This window comes from Lampris incognitus, chromosome 14 (assembly GCF_029633865.1).
Source record: "Lampris incognitus isolate fLamInc1 chromosome 14, fLamInc1.hap2, whole genome shotgun sequence".
NCBI lineage: Eukaryota > Metazoa > Chordata > Actinopteri > Lampriformes > Lampridae > Lampris > Lampris incognitus.
The window spans coordinates 15,866,542-15,894,015 of NC_079224.1; the positions used below are offsets into that span (position 1 = coordinate 15,866,542).

The window sequence follows — 27,474 nt, forward strand, 5'->3', positions numbered from 1 at the left end:
TCATTTTCTACCCAGATTCATCTTTTATTTAGGCTGCTTTGGTACACAGACATGCACTGAGGTAAAAGGCTTTGGAGATGGCCTGGCCATCCATCTTCCTCATCCGCTTTCTCTTATCAAAATAGATTGTCCTTCACTCCTTCTCCTTGCTTTCCTCATCCTCTGGGAAGTAGACGCTGACGGTAAACTTGCCGGCCTCTTTTCCGTACTTGTTCTTGACAAGCAGGGCATATTTGCCCGAGTCGGCCGTGCTGACCGCAGCGATGGTGATGCTGGCGAACTTCCCGTGCTCAAACTTGAGGGTGTAGCGGTCATCGGACTGCAGCTCCTTGTCGTTTTTCACCCAGCACACCTCAGGCGTAGGATCGCCCCACACATTGCCAGTCAGATTCAGGGACTAGAAGAGAGAAGGGAGATAGCTTTATTGCTATTCTGTTATTTTCTTTTCATGAATTTGTGCATGTCAGTCTTTTTTTTTTATGAATTCATGTGTCATGTTTGTGTCATGCAGCATAGGAGTACAAGGCAGTTCCCTTCAGTGGTCACAAGGAAGAGACAGAAGAAGTGATAAAGGAGGGAGAGAAAAACATAAACACAGTGACTATGTAGAGGGACTATATCTAATCTATTTACCTTGCCTTCTTGGATTGTAACCACATCTGGCAAGCCTCCAATGACACGAGCACGGTCTAAATAGAAATCATAATAAAAGAGATAGCCAATGAGCAAACACCCATTCACACAGTCGGTCACATACAATGTTATATACAGAAGTACCCATCTCCAGCTGTAGATTCAGTTAACTGGAGGAAAACATATAACATAGTAGGTTTATTAAACTGTCAGTCTGTGAAAATGGCCAAGTATGACTTAATGTTTAAAATATGCTCAAATGCATTACAATAGTTTTGTATGAATATAAAATGCCTTTGTTGCATGTATAACCAGCAATAATTGTAGTTGACACATGCTGCCATTTTAGATATCCATTCAAGTTTAAGACTTTTTTTCCCAAGTACAGCCTTTTTTTATTTCTTTATGCCTGTATTTCAAAGTTGTTGACAGGTCATTCTCCTGAACAGACATTCTTAACTGTTTCAGAAAGATATGGGTCTTAATGTAAGTCGACCTCATACATCGTTTCCACACTTAAATCCTGTAATATTTTTTAATTAAAACCTTCGCTGCCTCTAACACCAGGAAAAAGAAAAAGTTACTACATCATTTACACCACTTACTTCTCTCTGCAATTGCTGCCGCTCTAAAGGAAGGAAGGAGACAGAGGCATTGTCAGAAGCATCTCAAAGCGAGTTAGGGCTTTTTTTTGTTCTAAATATTTAACAATGCAGGGAAATATACTTTGAGTGGGGTGCCTCTAAAAGGGCACACAGAGTACACTTATTTTTAAATTTGAGATGACTGGTCACTTTTTTCTTTTATATAAACATATCCTCTTTAGTCATACAACCAGAAATATACGAATTACACAACAGCCGGCTCACAACACATGAGTTTGTCCACTTACTTCAGCCTCTGGAACTCTTCAAACGCCTCTTCCCATGCTGCATCAAAACAAACAGCAAGTCAGATGTGACAGCTAGGTTCAATTTACTGCTAGCGTACAATGGGTGAATTGTAAACAGAGGAGGTGTGATCCAACGCTTGTTTTTTTGTGTGCCAGACAGTAATGTGGGAAATGCATGCACCATTTCAGAAAAAAAAAAAGAAAAAAAATCTGAATCAGAAGTGCTATTGTCATTCTGACTCCGCTAAAACGCCCTCACATACCCTTTCCAGACAGGTCAAAGACCCTCTTGAGTCCGTCCTTGCCGTCAAAGATGTCCATGGTGTATTTGCCCTTGTCCTTCTCAGTGGGTTCATTGATTTTGAGCCAAAGCTGCTCTCCCGTGACACCGGACTGCACCCTGTCCGAGCTGGCGATCTTAGCATCTCTGATAGAGAGAAAAGCGCATGGGGATGATTTCTGTTGCATATTTAAAGCAGAGGTCTGGTTGTATGTAAAAAAAACAAAACAGAACAAAACAACAAAAAAAACAACTTAGAGCATCAAAATAGGTCAACAGCGACAATCCCTTCATTGAGGTTCTTCTTCTTCTTCTTACAGGTTACATGTCTGAAATTCCTGAACTGATGAAAAATCATGACCCTGTAATGGGATACATGATGATTCTGAGCTCTACATACCACTTGCAGGGGTGGGCAACATGATCCAGAAAGGGCAGGTGCGGGTGCAGTTCTTTGTTCCAACCAAGCAGTTACACACTTGATTCTGTTATTCAACCAATAGTCTTTACTAAGGACCTTAATTTGTAGACTCAGGTGGATGTCATGTTAGCCATCCCTGACGGGGGATGGGCAACATGACATCTTAGATCTTAGATCTTATTTGTTCTGACCATTACATCTTCACGAGGTTATGTAGCGGTGTATGCCAGACAGAAGAACAGGAAAAGGTGTGATATGTGTCCCAAGGATGTGATGGATGGCGTTCGGGTGGCGTGGCAGTCTATTCCGTTGCCTACCAATATGGGGATCGCCAGTTCGAATCCCCGTGTTACCTTTGGCTTGGTCAGGCATCCCTAAAGACACAATTGGCCGTGTCTGCGGGTGGGAAGCAAGATGTGGGTATGTATCCTGGTCGCTGCAGTAGTGCCTCCTCTGGTCAGTTGGGGCGCCTGTTTGGGGGGGGGGGGGGGGGGTAGCGTGATCCTCCCATGCGCTACATCCCCCTGGCGAAACTCCTCACACTGTCAGGTGAAAAGAGGCAGTTGGCGATGCCACATGTATCGGAGGAGGCATGTGGTAGTCTGCAGCCCTCCCCGGACAGGCAGAGGGGGTGGAGCAGCGACCAGGACAGCTCGGAAGAGTGGGGTAATTGGATGGGTACAATTGGGAAGAAAAAAAGAGGGGGGGTCCAAAGAAAAAAGGATGTGATGGACGGACATACTTGTGAAGCCAGCCAACACGCTGTTCTTCAGTGTAGTAAGTGACATTGGAGTAGAGGATGATGCCATGCTCAGTACTGAGCACGCTGACCTCAGTGGAGGAGTTGGCTGAAGGGAGAGGAATACATGGATTATATGTGGAGAATGATGGTGTTCAAAATACAATATGGCATGCTTTAGATGGTCATTCTAACCATGAGAAATGAGAAAAAGTGTGCATGGTTTGCTTTTTCTGTACGGTTTGCTATGAGTTGTTGTCCAAAGTAAAGCATGAGTTAGCCAGAAACAGACAGGACAGCACATTAACATTGGCTGATTTATGGTTTGAAAGCTCACCAATAACCCTGAACAGCTCATTCATAACAGCCTGGTAGCCTGAAAAGAGAGGAGAATGTTAATTAGAAGACTTAATAATATGCAATATATAATGTTGTTTTTCTGACAGAATCCGCGGTACAGATTTATAATTTCAAAGCGGTGGATATGTAAAGCTCGGAAAAAAAGAAAACCCACCTTCATCAGTCAGATTGAACGTGCTCTTATCTTTGCCTCGCTCGTCCTTCAGCCTGACTTCGTAAATTCCTGCATCCTGCTTGGAAATCTGCAGTTTGAAGTAAAGGCAACGTTAGCGTCCAAGAGAAAGCAACGGATTCCCTTCTATCTTGAACAGAGAGGGGACTCCAGATAATTCTTGGTACAAATAAAACAGACAGTTGAGACAGGGCACGACAGAGACTAAGTAAACCGAAAAGGCAAGCTTTTCTCCTGCTGAGGATGGCGCAGGCTTTAGAGAGAACATCGATATGAAAAGGTGAGACAAGGAGGACACATGGACAGTTAATAGGTGGCAACTTATGGCAGCAAAGTATCTGTCCAGACTTTGGGTCTCGGTGGTGGGGGAACGTCCGCGGCTGGTTTCTTTTTTGCTTCCTTTTCTTTCTCTTTCTCTTGCTTAATAACACACTGTAAATTAGACAGATAAGCCAGTTAATGCCAGCGCCCCTGACAGGAGTGGCAGTGAGCAAGGCCGCCGCTCCTGAGCTCATGCAACAACTCCAACCCTCTCTTTGTTGCTCATGTTCAAACAGCTCCAATTAATGGGTTAACATCAGTCAAACTTCACTGGCGGCGACTGACGGATGACTTTTTTTTTATTTTGATATACTCTATTGATCCCCGTTGGGAAATTACGCTCTGCACTTAACCCATCTTAGCTGGGTAGCTAGGAGCAGTGGGCAGCCGCAGCACCCGGGCACCAACTCCCGTTCGTCTTGCCATGCCTCGGTCAGGGGCACAAACAGGAGTATTAACCCTAACATGCATGTCTTTTTGATGGTGGGGCAAACCGGAGCACCCGGAAAAAACCCACCGCACACACTGGGAGAACATGCAAACTCCACACAGAGGACGACCTGGGATGACCCCCAATGTTGGACAAACCTGGGGTTCGAACCCAGGACTTTCTTGCTGTGAGGCAACAGCGCTAACCACTGCGCCACCGTGTCGCCCATATATTGATTTTCATATCCTCAGTATAAGCTGAATATTTGAATATGGTGAATGCAGCGGCCAGTGAAGTTAGACTGAATATAAAAGTTACCGTGACAGATAAGTGTAGTAATTCAACACACGGGTGAACCATATATTTAGGATATATGGGCATAAATGTTGTGGAATGTGAACATGTCAAATATTCATATAAAACTTCATATACATTTAGGGGTAAAATACTCTTCACTTGCATCATTAAATGACTGTGCCCGATATCGGCCGTTTCCAATAACGCAACATGCCAACATGCCAGTTCCAATAGCAACAGAACGCTACGATGAAATATGAATATTCTTAACAGTTTCATCATTTATGAGCCCGTGTGTCAGAGAGGGAGGGTAAGCAGTGTAGCGTCTAGTCTGTGTCTACAACAGAAGCGTAGCAGCACCAAAAGCACTGCTTGTAGCTTTCTATCCCATAAACTGGCAGCTCCCAATAAGACATGCTTCTCCCTCCTACTGCCTGACCTTTCCAATATTAAAGGTCAACACGACATCGTTTTTCTCGATCTTTTTGGCGTCCTCGTCATCCTCTTCGATCTCAAGTTTGTCCTTGTACCAGGTAATCTTAGTCTCTGGCTTGATGTTTCCTATCTGTTGGAGAAGAGTGATGAGAGGGCTGAGGGAAAAAACAAGTGTGTCAGCCATTTCTCTACTAGGCTACATTGATCTCTTGATCTAACGTCAAGTATAGGAATAGTACAGCCACCCAATGACACTGAAATACTTTTTTTTACCGTGCACTTCAAAAGCACATTGCATTCCGAGGTGACAGTGAAATCAAGGTACTCCACAAAGTGAGGACCTGTGGGTGGACGGAGAAAAGACGGCCTCAGTGGCGAAACTTCATTTTAATGTCCGTTTGTTTTCTTTTTGAGTGTTTGAGTTCCATTACTTAAAAAGAGTCATCTCCCATATCTAAAATGTCTTACCTTGTTTCCTGACCCACTCTGCCCTTTCAAATTCGGATTTCTTCTGAAGCTCTCTGAACTCTGGAAAAGAACGACAGCAGCAAAAACATTACACAATTTCTGAGTGGAGCAGAAAAATGGGACAAAGTATAAAATCACATTACTTCAAACAGTCAAATCTATCAATTTATGATGCTATTAATAAAGAAAAACAAAGACGCAGTCAAGTGAGGAAAGCTCGTCTTCTGCTGCCCCCTAATGGACACCCTGTTAAACTACCTCCAGCATAGCATGAGATGAACACGCTGTGTGAAAGTCATTCTACATACAAAGCAGTCTACAGTCTCTCAGCCGAGGAGAAACACCTGCTGCAATCCCACTACTATTTTCAACAGAAGCACAATATCGATAAGGGGGATGAATTTGGATGACGAGTCTTACCCTCTCCAATAAGCACCAGGCTGGTTGTACCCTTGGCCTTGCCGTCCACAAGGTTGAAGGTGAAAGTACCCTCATCGGTGACCTCCAGAGAGTCCATGAACATCTCAATGATGCCAGTAGTCTTGTCAAAGCTCATAGAGTATTTCTGAAAAGAAAAAGGGCATCCTGATCTGTTTTAAGAATGCGCATATGATGTGCAATGTGGACACATAAAACAATATCACACATTATATTCTATGGTTAAGTACACTCAGCCACGAAACCAGAATCCAATTCCATATGTGTGAAAACTTACATGGTCAATAAATGTGATTCTGATTCTGATATGATAAGAGCTTAGAAAAAAAATCATGTATTCAATCTTAACGTGTATTTATACTAGTTATTCAGTAGCATATTCCTTTACTGTGCTTTGGTTTGTTAGTTTGATACGTTACTTGGTGAGGGGTAGTATTGTCCTTTACCTCTCCCTCTGTGACGATGACATCATTGAACACATACTCCACTTGGCAGGCCGAGGAAAATTTCTCCACCTGGGTCCAGAAGCGTACACGGCCCTTCTCCAGTAGTTCCATGGACATTTCAGTCTTAAAGGGAATAACTGGACAACATTGCAGTGAGAACAGTGTGAGCCTGATACAGCCTTTACAAAGCAGTAGTACATTCATTATAAACCACTATGCCAGGGGTCGGCAACCTGTGGCACGCATGCCCACGGTGGCACGCGAGGTCATTAACATGGGCACGCGGAACAATTCGATAAAACATGTTTTTTTGATATACTTTTTAAAAAAATAAAAAACATAGCCCAATGGTGAACTAAACGAACAATTCAATTTAAAATAATACTGAAATAATTAGTCTCAAAATAAACCATTGTTTTTGACAGCAAGAGAGCACACACAATTGATGTGATCTATCATGCCCCCCTCCCTCTGATTTGCCGATGAGCACAGCAGTACAGGGTTAGTGACAACGTAGCATAGCTAGCTAGCTTTCTTTTTTGCTTTATGTCAAGAACAACTGACGATGGCAGAAGCAATACTGTCTTATTGTGAAACAAGGCAGGAGAAAAACGTCAAAGATAAGGCTGATAAAACTGAATGAATCACGAGGACAATGGCCCAGTACAGGAAGCACAGCAGCGTGTTTACAATTCGATGTGCCATGAAAAACCAAGCTACAGAGGGCTGCTATGAAGTCATACAGTGCATTGTTTATAATGGGAAGCCATTCTCCCATGGAGAGTATATAAAGGAGGCTTTCCTCAGCAGTTCACAGGTCATATTTGATGGATTACAGTCCATTTAGAGACTGTTTGAGGCTTCCACTGAAAGTTTTATTTATTTATTTATTTTGGATCCCCCCCTCCTTTTTCTCCCCAGTTGTATCCGGGCCAATTAACCCACTCTTCCGAGCTGTCCCTGTGGCTGCTCCAACCCCCTCTGCTGATCTGGAGAGGGCTGCAGACTACCACATGCCTCCTCCGATACATGGGGAGTCACCAACCGCTTCTTTTCACCTGACAGTGAGGAGTTTCACCAGGGGGATATAGTGCGTGGGAGGATCACTCTATTCCCCCCAGTTCCCTCTCCCCCCTGAACAGGTGCCCCGACCGACCAGAGGAGGCGCTAATGCAGCGACCAGGACAAATACCCACATCCGGCTTCCCACCCGTAGACAGGGCCAATTTTGTCTGTAGGCATGCCCGACCAAGCCGGAGATAACACGGGGATTCAATCTGGCGATCTCCGTGTTGGTAGGCAATGCAACAGACTGCCACGCTACCCGGACGCCCTCCACTGAAAATTAATACTAACTAATGTGACCGTTTTTGAGCAACGACTGTCATGTATGTCCAAGACAAAGTCACAGAAAAAGTCCTTGAAATGTCCTGGAGAATGATTTCCCAAAAAGAGTGGGAACCCTGTCAGTTTTAGGACGGTAGCTTGTTAGCTTGCTGCAGCATCCGAGCCCCCTTGATACTGTATTTTATCAGAGTGACAAAAACTATAAACACCGATAGATGCATGCTATAGTTTTCTTCAATGACAAACAATGTGGTCTTGAGAGAACATGTGATCTAGTAGGATATTTACCAGGGAACTTGTGTTCGTGGCTGATGTCCAGAAGACGTTTGAGACCTGTTAAGCAACAACAGTGATAAAATAGGTGAATACAGTTCACTCATTCTTACTCCTCTTGCAACTTGCAGCTGTGTAATTACTTAACCTCCCTTCAACTGTGTCACCCTTGCATCTGCATTTTAAAAGGCATCAGAAAGACAGAAAGAACTCGTTTACTACTGCCATACAAAGAAATGCTTATTTTTGACTGTCAAAAATGCCAAGGGTCATCTTCATCGCTGAGCTCACACCTACTCTGAAAGCAAAGCGGCATAATAAATTTTGACCTGACCTTCAATGCCTTCAATTTAAAAGGAGCTGCTGGGACTAAACCAGGGAGAGGAATGCATGATGCTTCAGTAATGATGTTGCGCAAACAAAAAGGACTAAAAAATGAACACAGGGTCATCTCATAGGAGCAGGGAGCCAAGAATGAAGGCTGACTCACCCTCCTCGGTGAGAGTATAGCTGGAGGAGATGCCATCAGTGTTGGTAACCTCACAGGAGAAGATACCCAGATCCTCCAGGGAGGGATCGTTGAAGATAGCTCTGGACCTGGAGAGGTCGTGGGGGTGAATAGGAAACCATTGTAACAGGAGGCATACACTCACTACAGGCAGAGCAAAACTGTTTAGTTACTATGGAAGTTATAGTGCTGCAAAGATGGATTCAGTTCCCAAAGGGGAGCATCCTATTTTCTCGCAGGGTCAGCTAGCTGGCGCAGCACCCCTGAAGGCAGTAGGATTTAAGTATGTTGCCTAACAATACCTCAACAGGTGGAGGAGCTATGTGAGGAGACAGGTTATGGGGACATCAATTGGGAAACATTCTCGCTGCAGACCACCGGGCAGTCTTGTATGCACAACAGGCAGTACTTACTTGCCCTTTTCAGTGACAACAGTGAGGCGAGAGGTATCTGTGATGGCCTTGTAGTTCTTGGACCAGACGAACTCAGAGCCCTCGGCCATGTCGGAGCACTCAAATATCATAGAAATCACACCGTCGTCATCAACGTCCACAACAATTTCATGGGTGCCTGATAGAGGCAGAATAAAAGAGTTACCTGCGTGTGTGTGTGTGTGTGTGTGTGTGTGTGTGTGTGTGTGTGACGGTTATATAACAGTCCTACTCACCAGGACGGGTCTGGGCCAGGACAGGTCCTAGGACTGCAGAAGGCTTTCCAACTCCAGCCAGATTCTGAGCACGCACATGGAACACGTAGGATGCTCCAGCTTTCAGACCAGTCACCTGAAATGCCATCGAGGGAAACGGAGAGAAAAACAGTTGAATACATGTTCCTCACTGTGATGCATGACCACTGCCTTTGAATGTGAAAATGAAGAAATACCCTTTCACCATTTTGCCCTTAAACAGAGCGACACATGCATAGCTTCTTAAAATGTCTCATTTTATACTACAAAGGTTGGAAGGGATTTATGAAGCACTTGCCTGGCAAAGTGCAAGTCTTCACTGTTTTCAGGAGATGTAACCACTATGAACTATCCATCAGCTCTCACAAAGAGAAATGCATAATGTCATATAATAAGAAAGAGGTAAGAATGTAATCCCTCTCCTCACCTTCATGTACTTCACTTTAATGGCCTTCTCATGGAGGGCCTTCCAGCCGTCTTCTCCAGCCGATGCCTCCTTAACGTCCACATAGTATCCATTGACGGGACTGCGGCCATCAAATGCAGGTAGTTCCCACAGGATCACCAGGGAGGTGTCACGGACCTCCAGCACATGGACTCCACGGGGAGCCCCTTATGGAGGAGAGGTGGGACAAACAGCAGTTAGTTAGTACACTACAAAACTTACCTTGACTTCTGACTACCTCACAACTAGTCATGGTTAATCCTAAAAACACTGTCATTTTTTTTAATCCCTTTGAAAGCAGACACTATGACTTTCCCCAATCTCAAATTAAAACTGATGTGGGTGGTAATTTATAGGACTGTCAAGTCAGGTCTGCATTCTGAACTTGCTGTGAGGATGCAGGTGGCTGTAAGTCACTCGGTTCCTGTGTCTTGTTTTCCTAGTACCACGTGTCATTTTTTTACTGTGATAATATGTAAGTTGCTGTTGTCGATGTGGCAATATTTATTATTCCAAGCAGAAAAACAGACTGACACAAAGGTCCTCTTTCCATACCTGGCACAGTGAGGGTCCATTCCTTACACTCCAGAGAGTGACTGGGCAGAGAAGGCTTGCTCACACCTGCCATGTTCATGGCACGCACCTGGAAGTGGTAGAAGACGTTCTCCTTCAGGTTCTCAGCCTGAGGACAAACAATAAACAGATAAGCGTTGATTAAAAGGAAATTTTCACACTGTCAAAATACAGAGATAATATTACTCAGAGCAGCTGTTCGTTTCAAAATCAATTTAAAAAGCAGATGAGCCGTTATTTGTTTCATCATTTATAAAACAACACCACATCCAAGTCGATCTGCTCGCCAGCTTGACAAGACACAGCCGATAATTAATTTGTTTATAATGACGGTTAACAACTTCTCCATTATTCCACGGACTTCCAGTAGAATAACAGGTTCCTAGGGAATCCTTAAATCAGCGCTCCTTACTTTGTAAGAGGTGGTGGTGACAGCCTGGTGGTTCATCTCATGCCACTTCCCGGTGACCCCGCTCTTCACAGTCCTGTAATCGACAAAGTAACCCCTGATGTCGGCTCCTCCATCATCGGCTGGCGCATTCCAGCTCAGCACCATGTAGTCCTTGGCAGCCTCCTGCAGGGTTACATGGCTGGGCTTTCCAGAGATGGCTATGAGGAGAACAGACCCCCGGATAAGCATTAGGGTGTAGATTTGAAAAAAGAAAAGAAAAAGTTTTTGTATTTAAAGAGAGAGTGAGGGTGTAGTAAATTTTGGGGAGGTTATTGATTTCAGGACTTTGAAAAAGTTCCATGGTTTCCATTTAAAATAACCTTTCAGAACATGACAGGTATGAGAGTTTTCTGATTTGAATCATCCCATCCATTCCATCCATTATCCAAGCCGCTTATCCCAATTGGTATCACAGGACGCTGTAGCCTATCCCAGCAGTCATTGGGCGGCAGGCGGGGAGACACCCTGGACAGGCTGCCAGTCCTTCACAGGGCCAACACATTCACACCTAGGGACAATTTTTTAATATGGCCGATTCACCTGACCTACATATCTTTGGACTGTGGGAGGAAACCAGAGCCCCCAGAGAAAACCCATGCAGACACGGGGAGAACACGCAAACTCCACACAGAGGACGACCCAGGATTACCCCCAAGGTTGGACAACCCCGGGGCTCGAACCCAGGACCTTCTTGCTGTGAGGCGACCGCTCTAACCACTGCGCCACCGTGCCGCCCTTGAATCATCCCATCTCTGCTTAATGTATTTGGACTGATAACAGCAAATAAGCATGCCACCTGAGTCACCAAACATTGTACAGAATTTGAAAGCTTCCTGTTAAAATGTAATTAGCCATTACAGCCATAGTGGCAGTACACTACAGCAGGCTCCATGCTTTGAAAACACAAACAAAGCTCTCTTCTCAGGTGGTCATTACTGATAAAGTACTTACACTGTAGACAAGAAGCGGGCCACCCTTTGTTCTAAGAAACTCCCAGGGCCTGATGAGACGCTCGTTATGTTCATGCTCTTAATGTTTTAGTCTTCATCGTGGCCATGCACCTACAGGCACTCCTGAAGAGTTATCACATAGCAAAGCAGAACTCAAGCACAGACAAATTTACACTGAAAACCACAGTAATAGTAACCATACTAAGTAATTCGTCTTATTCAGTAACAGATGTAAGCTTTGGAACAACAACAAAAAAAAGCAATGACAACAGGACAAACTCCAGAGACAGGTGTTAGTGACCATTAGCGAGCCAGTTACATGCAAACAACATCGAAATGCAATGCCTCATGATAGATTAATATCTGCATTATTATATTAAACTGCCAATTAGCAGGGCATGGAAATGTCAAAGAGAATTATGGAAGGATTTAGAGTCGAGAGCTGGATATATCAGGACAGTGGAGTAGGATGGTTGAGGAAAAGGGCCTCAACAGGTTCAGAAGAGTCGAATATGAAAAATGGTCATGCATATGAATGAATATGGGAAAAGTTCACTGATCAAAAGCCGACATGAGATGACTACAGCTGAATGTGTCTGAACATATGAATGTGAAGAAGAAGAATATGCACGCTGGGCAGATGTTCTCTGCATAAATAAAGGTTTTAAAAAAAGAAGTTGCGGAATGATGCGGTAAAACACTGAATGAGAAGTGTGATGGACATGGCGAGGAAAATCCTCGTTGAGGTTGCATGCATGGAGATAGATACTCACAGATGGCAGCCTTCACGACCACGGCCTCAGAGTCAGGGGAGCTGTGGCTGTATCCAGCTGCATTGACCGCCTTCACCTTGAACACATAGTTCACCCCTGTGCTCAGGCCATGGCAAACAAACCTAAACGAAGACGAGGGGAAAAAATCAGTCATGTCATATTATCTGTACGATCAGTTCTGTCATGACAGACTTTACCTGATAGGTGATTTTTTTGTTTATATTGACCTGAGTCAATTTACATCAATGACATATACTATATTTTAAGCTGCTACAACAGGTTTGGGCTTGTTGTTGACTGTGCAATGGGTCATGTATTGTGGAAGAACAACTTCATTGTCAAAAAGATCGATGTCCACCTTCTGCTGAAGACAAAGGAGCTAATTGTGGACTTAAGAGGTCGAGAAGCTGCAGCCACTCCCCCATACACATCAATGGGGTGGAAGTGGAGTGTGTCTCCGGCTTTAAATTCCCTGGAGTCCACATCAGCCAGGACCTCTCCTGGACATCAAACACCTGGGCCCTTGTGAAAAAGGCCCAAAAACGCCAGCATTTCCTGAGGAGGCTGAGGAGCGTCCATCTATCCCCCAAAATTCTCACCAACTTCTACTACTGCACCATAGAGAGCATCCTGACCAGCTGCATCTCAGTGTGGTATGGCAACTGCACCTCAGTAGACCAGAAAGCTCTGCAACGGGTCGTCAAGGCGGCCCAGCAAATCACCGGTACCCAGCTCCCAGCCATAAAGGACATTTACACACAAACGCTGCTTTCGAAGGGGTCTCAGCATCAGCAGAGATCCCACCCACCCCAACCATGGACACCCCCCCACACGCTCTGGGAGGTGCTACAGGAGCTTCAGAGTCTGCAGTACCAGGCTCAAAAGCAGTTTCTTTCCCCAAGCTGTTACCCACCCTAATCTGGCTACCCACTGAATGTCTGTAAATATGTTTATGTGGTAGTCTGCAGCCCTCCCCGGATCAGCAGAGGGGTTGGAGCAGCTTGGTAAATAGGGTAATTGGCCAAGTACAATTGGGGAGAAACAAAAGGGGGGGGTAAATGAATACATTTAAGAGAGACTGATGAAAAACTCCTTGTAGCAGCTTTCAAATGTCTTTGCAATGAAATTGTTTCTTATAAAAAACAGATGGCAACATCCTGCATACTGTTTTGCACTGTGCACGTAACACACTTAAAAAACTTATTCATCCCATTTATTTATTTTTATTAACTCAGCAAGATGTTTATCGATGAGGTACCTGGTCATCTCGACAGGCTTGTTGTTGCAGGGCATCCAGACATCACTGCCCACCACACAACATTCAATGTAGTAGCCCATGAGGTGTTTGACATCCTTCGAAGCCCCCCAGGACACAACTACTGAGGTGTCTGTGTTCCTGGTGGCCACAACACTGCCCGGGGCTGAGGGCAGCTCTGTTAGAGAGCAGGGAGAGTTAAAACTTTAGTTAACACTTTCGAGTTTGTAAGCTGTGAGGGTCATTTCTGGACTAACAATGCCCTTTCACAGATCTGTAAAACCTGACTCAAAGCTGTGAAATTCCAGCAGTAGACTTATACATTCATCTCTCTAGCCAACACCAGTGTGTGTGTGTGTGTGTGTGTGTGTGTGTGTGTGTGTGTGTGTGTGTGTGTGTGTGTGTGTGTGTGTGTGTGTGTGTGTGTGTGGTTTGCATTACCAAAACAAGTTGTGAGTAAGAGGGAGCGAGAGAGAAAAAGAAAAACAGGAAAGAGAATCAGGAAGACATATTAGGAGGACTACTGATGTTAGAAGTTTTACCAGCTGACGAGCGTGTGAATGTCAGAAGGTTCGAGTCTGTGTTTGCCAGAAGTGTCTTGCCGGCTCACCGAGTTTGTCTCCGACAGTGATGTCACTGGTGGCAGCAGAGGGCTCACCCACGCCGGAAGAGTTGCAGCAGCGCACGCGGAAGCTGTAGGCCTTGCCTTCCGCCAGGTCAAACAGGGCAAAGCGGGGAGACTTGACTGGCATACCCGTGTTTACCCTCTGCCAGTTGTCTGTTCCTGAGATACACTGGGAGTGAAGGAGGGCCGGCGACATGTCAGAGGAACGGCAGACTTGACTGTCACTGAATGGTTAAAGAGGTTTGCTTGGGGCTACAATCCCTGGCAAAATTAGACTGATCAGAAACAGAATCTAAAATTGTCTTGAAATGGACATCTTTTTTTGTATTCGGCCAATAACCCCACTCTTCCGAGCCGTCCCGGTCACTGCTCCACCCCCTCTGCCGATCCGGGGAGGGCTGCAGACTACCACATGTCTCCTCCAATACGTCGAGTCACCAGCCCCTTCTTTTCACCTGACAGTGACGTGTTTTGCCAGGGGGACGTAGCGCATGGGAGGATCACGCTATTCCCCCCAGTTCCCCCTCCCCCCTGAACAGGCGCCTGAACTGACCAGAGGAGGCGCTAGTGCAGCGACCAGGACACATATGCACATCCGGCTTCCCACCTGCAGACACGGCCAATTGTGTCTGTAGGGACGCCCGACCAAGCCGGAGGTCACACAGGGATTCGAACCAGCGATCCCTGTGTTGGTAGGCAACGGAATAGACCGCCACGCCACCCGGACACCCATTGAAATGGATATCTAACTACTATAACGAGCAATGATACTTTGAGGCCCAATATTTATAAGTATCAGTCTTCATATACCTCCAGCAGAAAAACTCTGACTGTGAAATGGGTCTGTAGCGCTGCCTCATAATTAAGACAAATGCACACAGACAGCGGTGGCAACACATAGCAACACATTTCGAGGTGAGTTATCCCGTCTCCTCTCACCTTCTCGATGTAATACATGACCCCTTCGTGACCTCTCTGGACAGGGGGTTTCCATCCCAGCACCACGTAGCTCTTTGTTGCCTCGGTAACCACCACATCACTAGGCTCTCCTGGGACCACACCCACTGAGGACACATAAAGCAACTAACATCATTCGGAGGAAGTCATTTTATATGGGGCTAAGCTATCTCCGTTGGGCTTCCTGTGAAAAACTAAGTCTGCAAAATGTCAATGAAATGTCATATGCTGAGCCACCTGGCGCTTGAAATGTCAGACATGATGACTCATTTCCCGTCTACTCGGTGATAACTGCCAGAACGGCGTTTCGTACCTGTGGGATCCTCCTCGGTGAATTTGATCATCCCAGTCCACGGAGCTGATGGGTCGGCTGTGAAAGAAGAGACAGATTAAACCGTTTTGTTGGTGGTCTTGCATAGCAGTATATCAACAATGCTCCGACAACCCCAGTGTCACTCTTACCTCTCAGGCGGGCTCTGTCAGAAGGATCCATGGCTATCACGGCCTCGGACACACGGGAGGGACGGCTGACTCCTGCCCCGTTCAGGGCCCGCACCCTGAAGATGTAAGAGCGTCCCTCCACAAGCCCCGTGACGGGAAAGCGGGCGTATTTGACTGGGGCATCATTGCACTGGGCCCAGTGGTGGTTGCCCACCTCGCACCTGCCAATACACATACATAAAACAATTAACAGTCAATTGCAAAATTCAACGACAGAGCTGATAAGCCCTAGACAACATCCCTGCAATGTAGACAGCTTATGAGGCAATTTTAGACACATGCCTGGCTTCCATTGTTATGTAGCTGCTGCAGAGCTACTATTTACCTCTCATTCAGCTTGTTCACCCATGACATAGTTAGTTGTAGCTAGATAGATGTTTCATTTATCCTAGAGGGAAATTCACTCTTGACTGGAATATCCTATTCTATCCTATTATATATAAGTGCAATGTAAACAAAAACTAAGGCTCACGTACATTCAAATTCACTACAGCAATAGAGAGCAGAGGATAATGCAGCACAACCGTCATATGATTTTGCATAGTTGATGCAGATAAACGGTCTTTCAAGTATCAAATGTAGGCACTTTATCAGAGGTCTCGCACCTACAAACCTTTGTTCACAGTGCATGTGCAGAGATAACATAATTTTAAGTATCATCCACGCACTACTTCTGCAAAATACTCGTGTTTATTAAGTGTGTATTACGTTTATTAAGGGTTTATGTGTAAACACAACATCCATTGCACGTTGTCCGCCTTGGGAGAGAGAACCCTCCTCTGTTGCTCTCCCTGAGGTTTCTTCCTAATTTTTCTCCCCCGTTAAAGGTTTTCTGTTTTTTAGTTTTTTAGGAAGTTGTTACTTATCTGATGCGAGGGTCTAATAACAGGATGTTGTGTTGCTGTAAAGCCACCTGAGGCAAATTTGTAATTTGTGATATTGGGCTATACGAATAAAACTGACTTGACCTATCGAGCAAACGTTTCAGTACTTTCCTCAGGGCTGATGACTAAAACGCCGGCTGAATAAACGCTTGAAGTGTTTTGCAGATGGTCAAACACATACGGAGAATGGCGCAGAGCCGTCGACGAGGAGTTAGGCAGCCCACCTGTCAACATAGTACCCCAAGATGGGGCTGCTGCCCTCCACTGCTGGGTGCTTCCAGGTCACCACCACATAGTCCTTGTTGGCATCATGACAGTGCACATCTAGCGGAGCTACGGGAACCCCCTCCACCTCCTCCTCAGCATCTGGCGAAGAAACACACACACACACACACACACACACACAATTATACCAAAGAACACACACACGTGCGCACAAACACACGGGTACTATTTGTAACTTTGACCGACATCTATATTACAGAGCCTTTACAGAACGGGTGGAAACTTTTCTGCTGTTTCACCTTCTTAAACGTCATGAATAAGGTTCTCTCTTGGGCTTAAACCAGCTACCGTTGACTGTTTCACTACAGTCACTCTCTCTCCGTTGGTTTTGCTGATGTGGAGACATAAATAGAGGCGACATTCCCTGGAAGTAACTTAACACCATGAGGAGAGGGCTGTGTCACTTCAAGACATGAGGGGTGGGGGGTAGTTAAGTCCCGGGGAAACAGGAGCCCTGGAACTTTCTCAACCAAATCCGGCTCTCCAGTGACTTTAAATGTGTGGCTCCACACTGCAAAAATACAACACCGCTGGGTCTTAGAATTCAGCACAGACCCTGAGATGAGGAACCAGACAGTAGCTTTTGAGTAGCGCTGCACGATTACTCTCATCGCATTCGCGATGTCAGCTTGTGTAAAACTGTGTAAAACATGCAAAATGAAAGTCTCTACATGTCATGGTAACACAACAAATCTGTATCATTTGTGTATGTATAAATTTGTTTCTTATATCGCAATCACAAATTGCGATATTGTCCACAAGAATCACACTATGACTTTTTCACCAAATCGTGCAGCACTACTTTTGAGGTGTATCGCTGCAGTTTCAGTGCTGTGGGCAGCGAGGTGCAAACACAAAACCGGCGGTGTGGAGATCTGCAGCCTCAGTTTGATGTCAGTGTCAGCATTTTGCAATTCATACTCTCTCTTTAAAAACCATGCATATGAACTGGCAATCTGTGGTTTCGCTGATCTGTGTGGCTGGCTTTTAAAAGGGCACAGATTTCCACATCAGCTGTTTTGTCTTTGCACGGCACAGGACTCCATACAAAGGTAAAAAAAAAAAAAAAAAAAAAATGTGTGCGATGAGATGCAGTAAAAGAGTCCGATTTCCAAATGTTATCCATCTATTTTAGAAGACCAAATGAATAAATGACCATAATTCAAGTCTGCTGTCAAGTATCTCAAATATATAGTCGGTGCAGTCCGTTAGGTTTCTGTCAGCTAAGGGCTTATGTTACCTTCCATCCTGTACTAACATGCCACAACTGGTCTTGATTTTGAGCTATTAACAATTTTCTAATAATACATGCCGCTTTCTTCAAATGATGAGTGTTGAATTATGGGATTTTTTTTAAATTTTTGCTTCCTTTTTCTCCCCAACTGTATCTGGCTAATTACCCCACTCTTGCGAGCCATCCCGGTCACTGTTCCACCCCCTCTGCTGATCTGGGGAGGGCTGCAGACTACCACATGCCTCCTCCAATACATGTGGAGTCGCCAGCCACTTCTTTTCAACTGACAGTGAGGAGTTTCACCAGTGGGACGTAGCACGTGGGAGGATCACACTATTCCCCCAGTTCCCCTCCCCCCAAACAGGCACCCCGACTGAGCAGAGGAGGCGCTAGTGCAGTGACCAGTACACATACCCACATCTGGCTTTCCACCCGCAGACACAGCCAATTGTGTCTGTAGGGATGCCCAACCAAGCCGGAGGTAACACGGGGATTTGAACCAGCAATCCCCGTGTTGGGAATTATGGGACTTTTTTGAACAGCCATTCTCCCTTTAGAGTATCCAGCAGGGGTTTACCTTGGACAAACACATAGGAAGAGTAGGTCTCAAAGCCAGACTTGGTGTTGACACGCAGGGTGTACATGCCCTCATCTTCCTTGTTGAGGTGGACGAGGGTGAGCATGGCACGCTCCCCGCTCCAGTGGCTATGGACCCACTTGGACGGCTTCAAAGCAACAGCTGATTAGAAAACAAAAAACCGTGTGGTCGGTGCACATGTAGTCCGGTGGTTACAGATAATGGATTTTTTTTTTCATATAACTGTATATTCCACTTACAGTCTCTGTACCAAACGACGTCAGGCTGGTATTTCTTGATGGTGGGATAAACGATGACAGTGCAGCCCAAGCTCAAGGTCTCACCCTCACGCCCAAAGGCTACTTCGAAATTGTCAATGATGGCTGTCTCAAATGTAACGCCGTGCTCAGGGCAGAAACCATCTGGAAGAAGGGGCAGACAGAAAAATGTAGAGTAAATGTAACATAAGATGAAAGCATTCCTTCATTTTAGTTAAATTTAAGTCAAAGCTTAAACGGGTTCGACTCACGTGGTTTAGGGTCAAGGGGACCTTTCTCCTCACCATCCTGGAACCCTGGAAACAAAGATGTGGGTCAGTGTCCTCGAAACAGTGACATGAATACGATAAAACCTCTATCATACACATTTGATGATCACTTTTTCATTAGCATGAGTACATTGTCTTATTTCGCCCAGTTATTGTTCAGCGTGGGAGTTTTTGATACCTAAGCACACAAACCTGAAAGCCAAGCACACTGAAAAAGTCTGACAAATCAACTCTTGTTTTTGATACTCGAGCATTTTCATCGCATCTATTTTTTTTTCCATTTTTGTAACAACCGCCTCCTTCTCAGTCTCGGTACTCTCAAGAAGAGCAACTTCCTACAGTGTTATTTGACGCCTGGGGGCTTCGAAGGCTTTCAAATGGGCTATATATATTAGGGCTGATTCTATTCTTGAAGATGTTTTATTCTGGGGTTGTTTTTTTTTTCAGTCGAATGTTGTCTTCATTAGCCGGTAGATGGCAGGGGCAAACAACAGCAATGGCTTATGCTAAGCTAACAATTGCTAGCAATTTCTTTAATACAGCTTCATAACCAATCAAACACCTTAACCAATCTAAAAATGCATAAGAAAGTAATCCTCAAAAGGGAAGAGTCAATATGAGCATTGTACATATAGATTAAGGTAAATATTTTGCGCTGCTATGCATTTTTACAAGGAACTGAAACAGGGTTGGATCCAGAATCTGTTATATGGACGTGTATGTCATCCTTTAGAGGTCGGTATGATGTCTTTAAGGCACAATGGGGGGCAGGAACTTTGCACATGCTACAGCGGAAGGTGGTATGCTGATTAATTTCAATAATGATCGGTCTAATTAAAGAAGAAAGCAACTTACGTTTGACAACAACGGTAGCCACTATAGAGGACTCTCCCTTCATGTTTAGGGCAGAGGCATGATATTGTGCTGTGTCAAAGAAATCACAGCTGAAAAAAAATTACAAGTTATCTTTTTCACCTGTTTTATCAGTCTGCAGTATCCATCCATCATTATTATAAAATGCAAAACATCCGAATTTTTATAGCAGTCACTGTGTTTTACTGGTTACTTACTTCTTGATTTCCAGGGAGTGCATGTTGTAATTGCTCTCTATTGTGTATTTCTCATGGTGGGCTTTGGCATCAATGAGCACATTGTTTTTGTACCTTGGGGACAGAAACAAGGGGGAAAAAAAGGTATCTTTTGGCTCCTGGCTTCACAGTTTGCAAATGAATGATGATCTTTGTGTTCAAATTACAGAGAAATTGCCAGTGGACTTGGCTGACGATAAGGGCTTCGGATAATAACTTGAGCTATGTCACAGACTGGTCCTCATTCGTCAGTATAAATATCATGTGAATCAAAGAGGAATGGAGATCAGTGAGCCTGGCACATGTTTTTCTTACCAAGCAACCCTAGGTTTGGGCCAGCCGGCTACAGTGCAATGCAGTTTGACAGTCTTGCCCTCCCAGACAGTCTGTCCGCGTGGCCTGACAATGAACTCGGGTGGGTGGGTCAGACTGTCCGGGTTCATTTTCTTACGGAACTCTGTCCATTCCTCCATCTGTAGGACCAGAGTGAATAAATAGTGAGGGGTGAGCCCGCGGTCAGACGAGTTTCACTTATTAGTCTGTCACTTTAGTTAAAGGTGTGTTAATCACTGAAATCAGCTGGTGTTGTGTTTGGTTGCATGGAAAACCTGCATACTCCTGACCTTCCATGGCACACGCCCAAACAAAACTTGTTTACGCTTAGTAAGTTATTTATTCTTGTTCTTATTGTAATAAATTGAGGCTTGATATGGCTTAACTTTTGAGTATGGGAATTACATCGCATACAGCTTAACATCACATTACACATTTTCTCAGAACATTACCGTCTTGCCCAGTTCCACATGCTCAGCGGATTCTCTGACGTGTGTCGTTCTGGTCTTCTTCTCCACTCTGAACTCCATAGCCTCCCTGGATTCCCTCAAAAACAGGTTCCTCATGGCCACGTAGTGGACCCCCTCTTCTCTCACCTCCTCCTGTGCCTCCGACAGACCCCGCACTACATCATGACTGCAACACAACAGGCCAATAAGGTGGGAGGACGTTATTGGTTTGCAGTGAAACAAAATATGTCTTTGGAAAGCAACAGGGTACCACAAACTGACATAGTTAAAACACGTCATTCCTTAACACTTTCTTCCATGAATACAATACAGGCAAGTTACATCTCTCTCTGTTTATGAATGAGTGCTCTAGAGTCATTTTTTTTAAATTTCAAATGGTCAGATGTAATGTACAATCGCCATGGTGACCACCATCATCATTATCATTATTATTACCATCCTCATTACCACAGATACATTATCATTATTCTCTTCACATTCATGCTTAACTTTACTCACTTGGTCCTGAATACAGGAACGACGTATCCAATGACTTCATTGTCTGTGTCCATGGCCAGATAGGAGTGCTTGGCTTTCTTGGCTACAGAACTCAATTTAACCGTCTCCTGCCCCTTCTCTGTCTTCACAGAGGTTTTCAGGCTGAGCGGTGAATAAGAGACAAGAGTTACACCACAAAATCACCCTTGACCTGGGCTGGTTAGTATTTGCCCATTTGATTCATACTACTCAAGGGCCAGAGTGGTCCGTTTCAACAACCACAAGTAATTGAGGATATTGGGCTTAACTCTATGGCTATTACTTTGCGAGTGACAAATGATCTGACATTGTTTAAATGTGCCGATGCTATATGGTAATATGATACTTCAGGCAGATTAAAACAAATATGTAAAACATCACTTGCATTAGCCACTTTACCCAGGTATGGCATGTAATAAATAATATGGCATGGTATGGTTTGGTAATTACTTGGGTACTAACTATTGTTGAACTTTGGACAATTTTTCTAAAATCTGCAATAGGAGGATGGGAAGAATTTCCCTCTGGCATGCATTGAATTGATATGTGCGGCGGTATGTTCACCTACCTGTTGTATATACATTAGCTGCAATAATATAAGCGTAATGGCTCTGCACACAACACGAAACACATTGCCACTCCATTTGTAATGTATTTATGTCAACCCTCTACGGCCGTGTCCCACATTACATAAATGTGCCTATCTGCCTCCCAGAGTCTTTCTGTTGTCTGTGTTTTTGTTTATAAATAGTCATAATGGGAGTAGTAGGGCGTGGTAAGCCTCTGTATTCACTCCAAATACCTGCTAAGCCCGTTATAGCCTCCATTTGTCCGCCCTAAGGGGTCTGGCAGCATAGCATGCTAAACTGTACTCCTGTACTCCATTCAAATATTACATCTAAACCCCTGAGTTTACCAAAGTAACTGGAGGGGGAAAAAATCACGCAAGTATATAGTAAGAAAAATGACTCTCTGATAACCAACAGTGGCCTATTTTGCAAATAAATATGGATACTGCACAGGTCTGCTCAACAAAAAGAAAGCCACTATCCAACCTCAGTGTCATATTACAACATCTTATGATTTAGAATTAAATTACATTCATACAGTGCCTGTACAGTGAACTAATGACAACGTATCTGGTCCATCCAACAGAAATAGCCCTGCTGTCTCTGAATATCTCTGGCAGCCATTCACTGCAGCTCAAATTCTTCCCCGAGCCCCTTTGGGAAAGGGAAGCATGGCTCCTGCATGTACAGCGAGCCCTGCAGTGCAAAGAACAAAGGCGCTCTCGCCATATTACATGTTGTCAAGTGGAAGTGACACAACAAAAGATACCAGTGGTGCTTGGCAAGTATTGAATTTGGACTCCCTTTGATATGTCAATACGTTCACCTACTGTGACAGCCCCAAAAAAAAACTCCACGGTTGGAGGCTGAAATAAATGGTAGAACAGAAAACCAACAGAACTTCGGGCCCAACTGATTACAAATGAGAACCACTGTAATACACTGATATTGAGGCAGCGATCGGGATAAATCAAATTATATCCGTCAAAGGATTTTCACTTGGTTTCTGCAGATAACATGTTAAGAAATATGATGACTGTTTCAAAACGGCCATTTCACCCTGTGACAGACTTATAGGGGAAAGTGTAGGCTATGAAATAGTAGGTATTATCCATTAACCCTAATCTGACATCTAAGTATTTCATACTGTTCTGTGGCAGATTATATCCAAATCAAACATTACATGAGCCCCTAGACAAATAAGATATACTCATTTGAACGTCTGTTGTGTATGGTCTCATGACGACTTTGCGAAGATTTAGCCTCTGGGGCTAACGGCCAATGTTTCGGGGCTTCCGGTGTAGCTCCTAGCTGCTCGCTTCCGTTTCCTATTATGACTTCCTCTTCCGTGCGCCCGTCATTGTTCGCAGTCGGATTAGCAATTTGAGACGCGAGAATGGAGTTGGAGTTGAAAGACGAGGTCTACGACTAGACTGTTTCACAAGTAGTCGACACGAGTCGAACGTTTGTCCACACAATACACAAACACTGATACTTTTTGTAGGTGTTTTAGGTCCGGACGACATTTCGGCCAATGCATTCCGCCTCTTTTGCTCCCCACATGGACTGTTACCAACACGCAACCAAAACATGAGCCTGGAAACGTCGCCTCCTACTCAAACGTGATTGGTCAATACAACCCGGACTAAAACGGAAACGGAAACCAAAACGCTTCCGATACGAAAATCTTGACCCGTGCCTACAGATTATGTGTGTGTGTTTTCTACCCCTCCATTAGGTTGCTGTGCGTCATAAATACCGACCCCATTGGTCGTTAGTTTAAATGTTTCCTCATCTGATTGGTTGCTGACGAACCGAATTTAGGGGGCGTGACACTGGGCAACGTAAACTGTATGATTCTTCGTTTAACCACATTAGCAGCTGACGAGTGCGCGTCGCATGAAACAGGCCTGTACTGCAATATATTAAAAACTTTTTTCCCTGTCCTAATCAGATGCCCGAACAACCTCAACTGGCTCCTTTCGATGCGAAGGAGCAATGGCTCTACTCCGAGCTCCCTCTGGATGTCCGAGCTCCTCACCCTATCTCTAAGGCTGAGCCCAGACACCCTACGGACGAAACTCATTTCAGCTGCTTGTATCCGCGATCTCGCCCTTTCGGTCACTACCCAAAGCTCTTGACCACAAGTGAGGGTTGAAACGAAGATTGACTGGTAAATTGAGAGCTTTGCCTTCCAGCTCAGCTCCCTCTTCACCACAGCGGTCCGGTGCAATGTCCGCATTACTGCTGATGCTGCACCAGTCTGCCTGTCAATCTCCTGCTCCATCCTACCCTCACTCATGAGCAAGACCCCGAGATATTTGAACTCCTTCACTTGAGGCAAAAATTCATCCCCCACCTGGAGGGAGCAATCCGCCATTTTCCGGCAGAGAACCATGACCTCAGACTTGGAGGTGCTGACTCTCATCCTGGCCATTTCACACTCAGCTGCAAACCAGTGCGCGTTCGAGGTCATGTTCTGATGAATCCAACAAAACCACATCGTCTGTGAAGAGCAGAGATGCAATTCTGAGTTTGCCAAAACGGACACATTCCTCACCTTGGCTGCGCCTTGAGATCCTGTCCATGAATATCACAAACAGAGACAAGGAACAACCTTGGCGGAGTCCGACACCCACCGAAAATGTGTTTGACGGACACAGCTCTCACTTTAGTTATACAAGGCCTGGATGGCTTGTAGCAACTGCCCCGGTATGCCATACTCCCGCAGTGCCCCCCACGGAGTGCCCCATGCAGGGTACACAGTCATAAGCCATCTTCAAGTCCATATAACACATGTGGACTGGCTGGTCAAACTCCCATGCCTCCCTCAGCACTTCTGCAAGGGTAAAGAGTTGGTCTGTTCCACGGCCAGGACAGAATCCACATTGTTCCTCCTGGATCTGAGGTTTGACAATTGGTCAGACCCTCCTTTCCAGCACCCTAGAGTAGACTTTCCCAAGGACGCAAAGCAGTGTGATGCCCTGATAATTGGAACACACCCGATGGTGTGCTCCAATTATGGTGTGGTTGGTCCGATGGTGGAGAGCTTTCAGTTGATTGCTACAGTGAGTTACAGAACATTATATATATATATATATATATATATATATATATATATATATATATATATATATATATATATATATATGTTCATGATTATAACCTTTCCATGCAACATAATGTCCTGCTACAAATTCTCCAGAGAGCAGATGGTGCATACTCCAAGAAGGGTCCAAAAGTTTGAATGTTCTACCATTCAAAAGTTGAGATTTTACATTTCAGGATGGAGCCCTTATTGAAACTTCCAAGTTGCACTATGATTGTAAATACAGGGCCTAAAAAAATGTAAGATGCTGAACAAGACAGCTGTATCAAGTCAGGTAAGACATTTACACATTGCAGGTATGAGGATGAACATTTGCAGCACTGCTCATGTATACCCCCTCCTTCAATAATCACTTCAAAGTTAGTTGTGTTTGACTGTATGTAAACATATATATGTAAAATAAAGCTGTTATACACTGAGTTACAACTCCAACTACAGTGTAAATGAAGACCAGCAGAGGGATAGCACTTGCTCTCTATTGAACACACCATGAGATGCATGATCTCCCACTGCTGTAGCTAGTGGACAATACTTCATTCCAGACCGGGGCAAAGCACATATTCTGTTGTTGAATATTTGTAAGAGGCCAACTTGATTCACTTTATTTCTCTTCACGATCTGTAGCCGTGGGAGCGACAGTTTGAATCAAGAGCATGCCCCGCCTCCAAATATTAACTGTTTCAGAAAAGTACTTTGGGCCCCGGGGTCGGCTTCACTCACATCCTCTTTCTTACCTATGGCTGCTCTTGTGAGTAGCGTAAGACCTCTGGCTAACGGATGACTTGGTGCCGAGGTAATAGCTGCTTTCAAACTGATGCTGCCGCTCCAGCTGTTGAAGCTGCTGTTTCTGGGACTGGTGAACGGATCCTGACATCCTGAGGGCCACTCCACCAACTTACAATGTCAGAATGATCTTTACTTTAGCCGCTCTGTAAACCAATCTCAGCGTTATTGTCACAGATTGGTTCATTAGTTATACAGGTTTCGGTTCAGTTGGGAGTTGGGGTTTAGGTATCTGTTGGTTTGGGGGTGGGGGTTGGACTGTGGTTAAAATAAGTACGAGTGGGGACTATTAGGGTGATAAGTTTTTTGTGTCATAGCACGCCTAAACATTAGCTTTTTTAGGCTGGGTTGGTCTTTGTTAAGTTTTAGTTCTACTGTGTTAAATGAAGAAGCAGCAAATAAGCACCTACAGCGGCATCATGTTACCCACGTTGTCAGCACTTGGGGCATTTACACTGAGAACAGTCACTGTTCCCTATTTCTGATTTTTATTTCCCACCTTGAAAGACAGCATATCTAAAAGTGGGAGGGTCATGTTCATTTCAGAAGCCTCTGGAAGATGATGACATCTTTTGTGTTGAACTGGGTGACAAAAGGCGATACGCAATAATGTGATAGAATGACTCGGGGCATCGAAATATGGCAAACACCTCCTTTGCTGTAACAACATGTGTGGTGGGATCACCACGCAACCCCGTTATTACATGGCGAGAGCCTCGTTCTCCAGCAATAACATATCCCATGCATCGAGACGTAGCAATGACTTAGATTATAAAATACAGTAACACACCTGCACTGCAAGCTTAAATTGACTTTTCCCTTTAACAACCTGACATTGGAGATAGCCCAGACTGTAACATGGCCTTGCAGATACTAAAAGCAGTACAGCAGTAAAACAACCCAACAATAAATAAAAAAAGTTTGTTAAAAGCAATTAGTCATCTCTTGTCCACTGAACATGCAGTCTAGTCTATACAGAAATGACAACTCATTGACAAAACCTGGGCAGCTGGTGTTACAGATGACACTTAAATTAGTTCAATCAAACAAATATCAACATAAACGATTTAAAAACGAATAAAATGACTGAAAGAAGGTCTTAGATCTGAATGGCCTCCTTCATAATATTCACAGAAATCTCAAGGGCATAAACTATAATTCATAAACTATAATTTTTTCAGGATTAAACAAAGACTCAAGTAAAAAGGACACAATAACTTACCAAAACTAAAGTTTCACCAAAAACAAAACAAGGCAAATCCGGATGCAATTCCGAAAGTAGCCTAAAGCAAGTCCGAATCCAGGCAAAGCAGCTCGGCTGAGGGGCAGTGGACGGCGCAGCGGTCCACTGAACAAAAATAATGCTGCCACTCGGCAGAATGCTGAGGACGCCGTCACGACCTT

The 27,474-nt window shown here is 44.6% G+C and overlaps 1 protein-coding gene across 1 annotated transcript; it reads right to left on the reverse strand.

Annotated features, from left to right (window-relative positions):
* On the reverse strand, positions 1 to 27,384 carry myom1a (myomesin 1a (skelemin)). Its single transcript, XM_056292776.1, has 37 exons — positions 27,293 to 27,384; positions 26,022 to 26,216; positions 21,592 to 21,732; positions 21,076 to 21,259; positions 20,606 to 20,763; positions 20,273 to 20,365; positions 20,058 to 20,146; positions 19,185 to 19,229; positions 18,916 to 19,077; positions 18,656 to 18,817; positions 16,784 to 16,925; positions 15,637 to 15,836; positions 15,488 to 15,544; positions 15,157 to 15,281; positions 14,203 to 14,386; positions 13,596 to 13,770; positions 12,338 to 12,459; positions 10,576 to 10,772; positions 10,146 to 10,272; positions 9,573 to 9,757; positions 9,128 to 9,242; positions 8,874 to 9,030; positions 8,443 to 8,549; positions 7,968 to 8,012; positions 6,333 to 6,469; positions 5,869 to 6,013; positions 5,449 to 5,508; positions 5,254 to 5,321; positions 4,985 to 5,110; positions 3,480 to 3,567; positions 3,303 to 3,341; positions 2,969 to 3,074; positions 1,789 to 1,952; positions 1,526 to 1,562; positions 1,239 to 1,261; positions 634 to 689; positions 1 to 397 (listed from the first exon to the last, which is right to left on the reverse strand). Exons 2-37 carry the CDS (start codon positions 26,159 to 26,161, stop codon positions 134 to 136), a joined length of 4,425 nt encoding a protein of 1,474 aa, XP_056148751.1. The 5' UTR covers positions 26,162 to 26,216; positions 27,293 to 27,384; the 3' UTR covers positions 1 to 133.
* Positions 27,385 to 27,474: the final 90 nt, after the last annotated feature.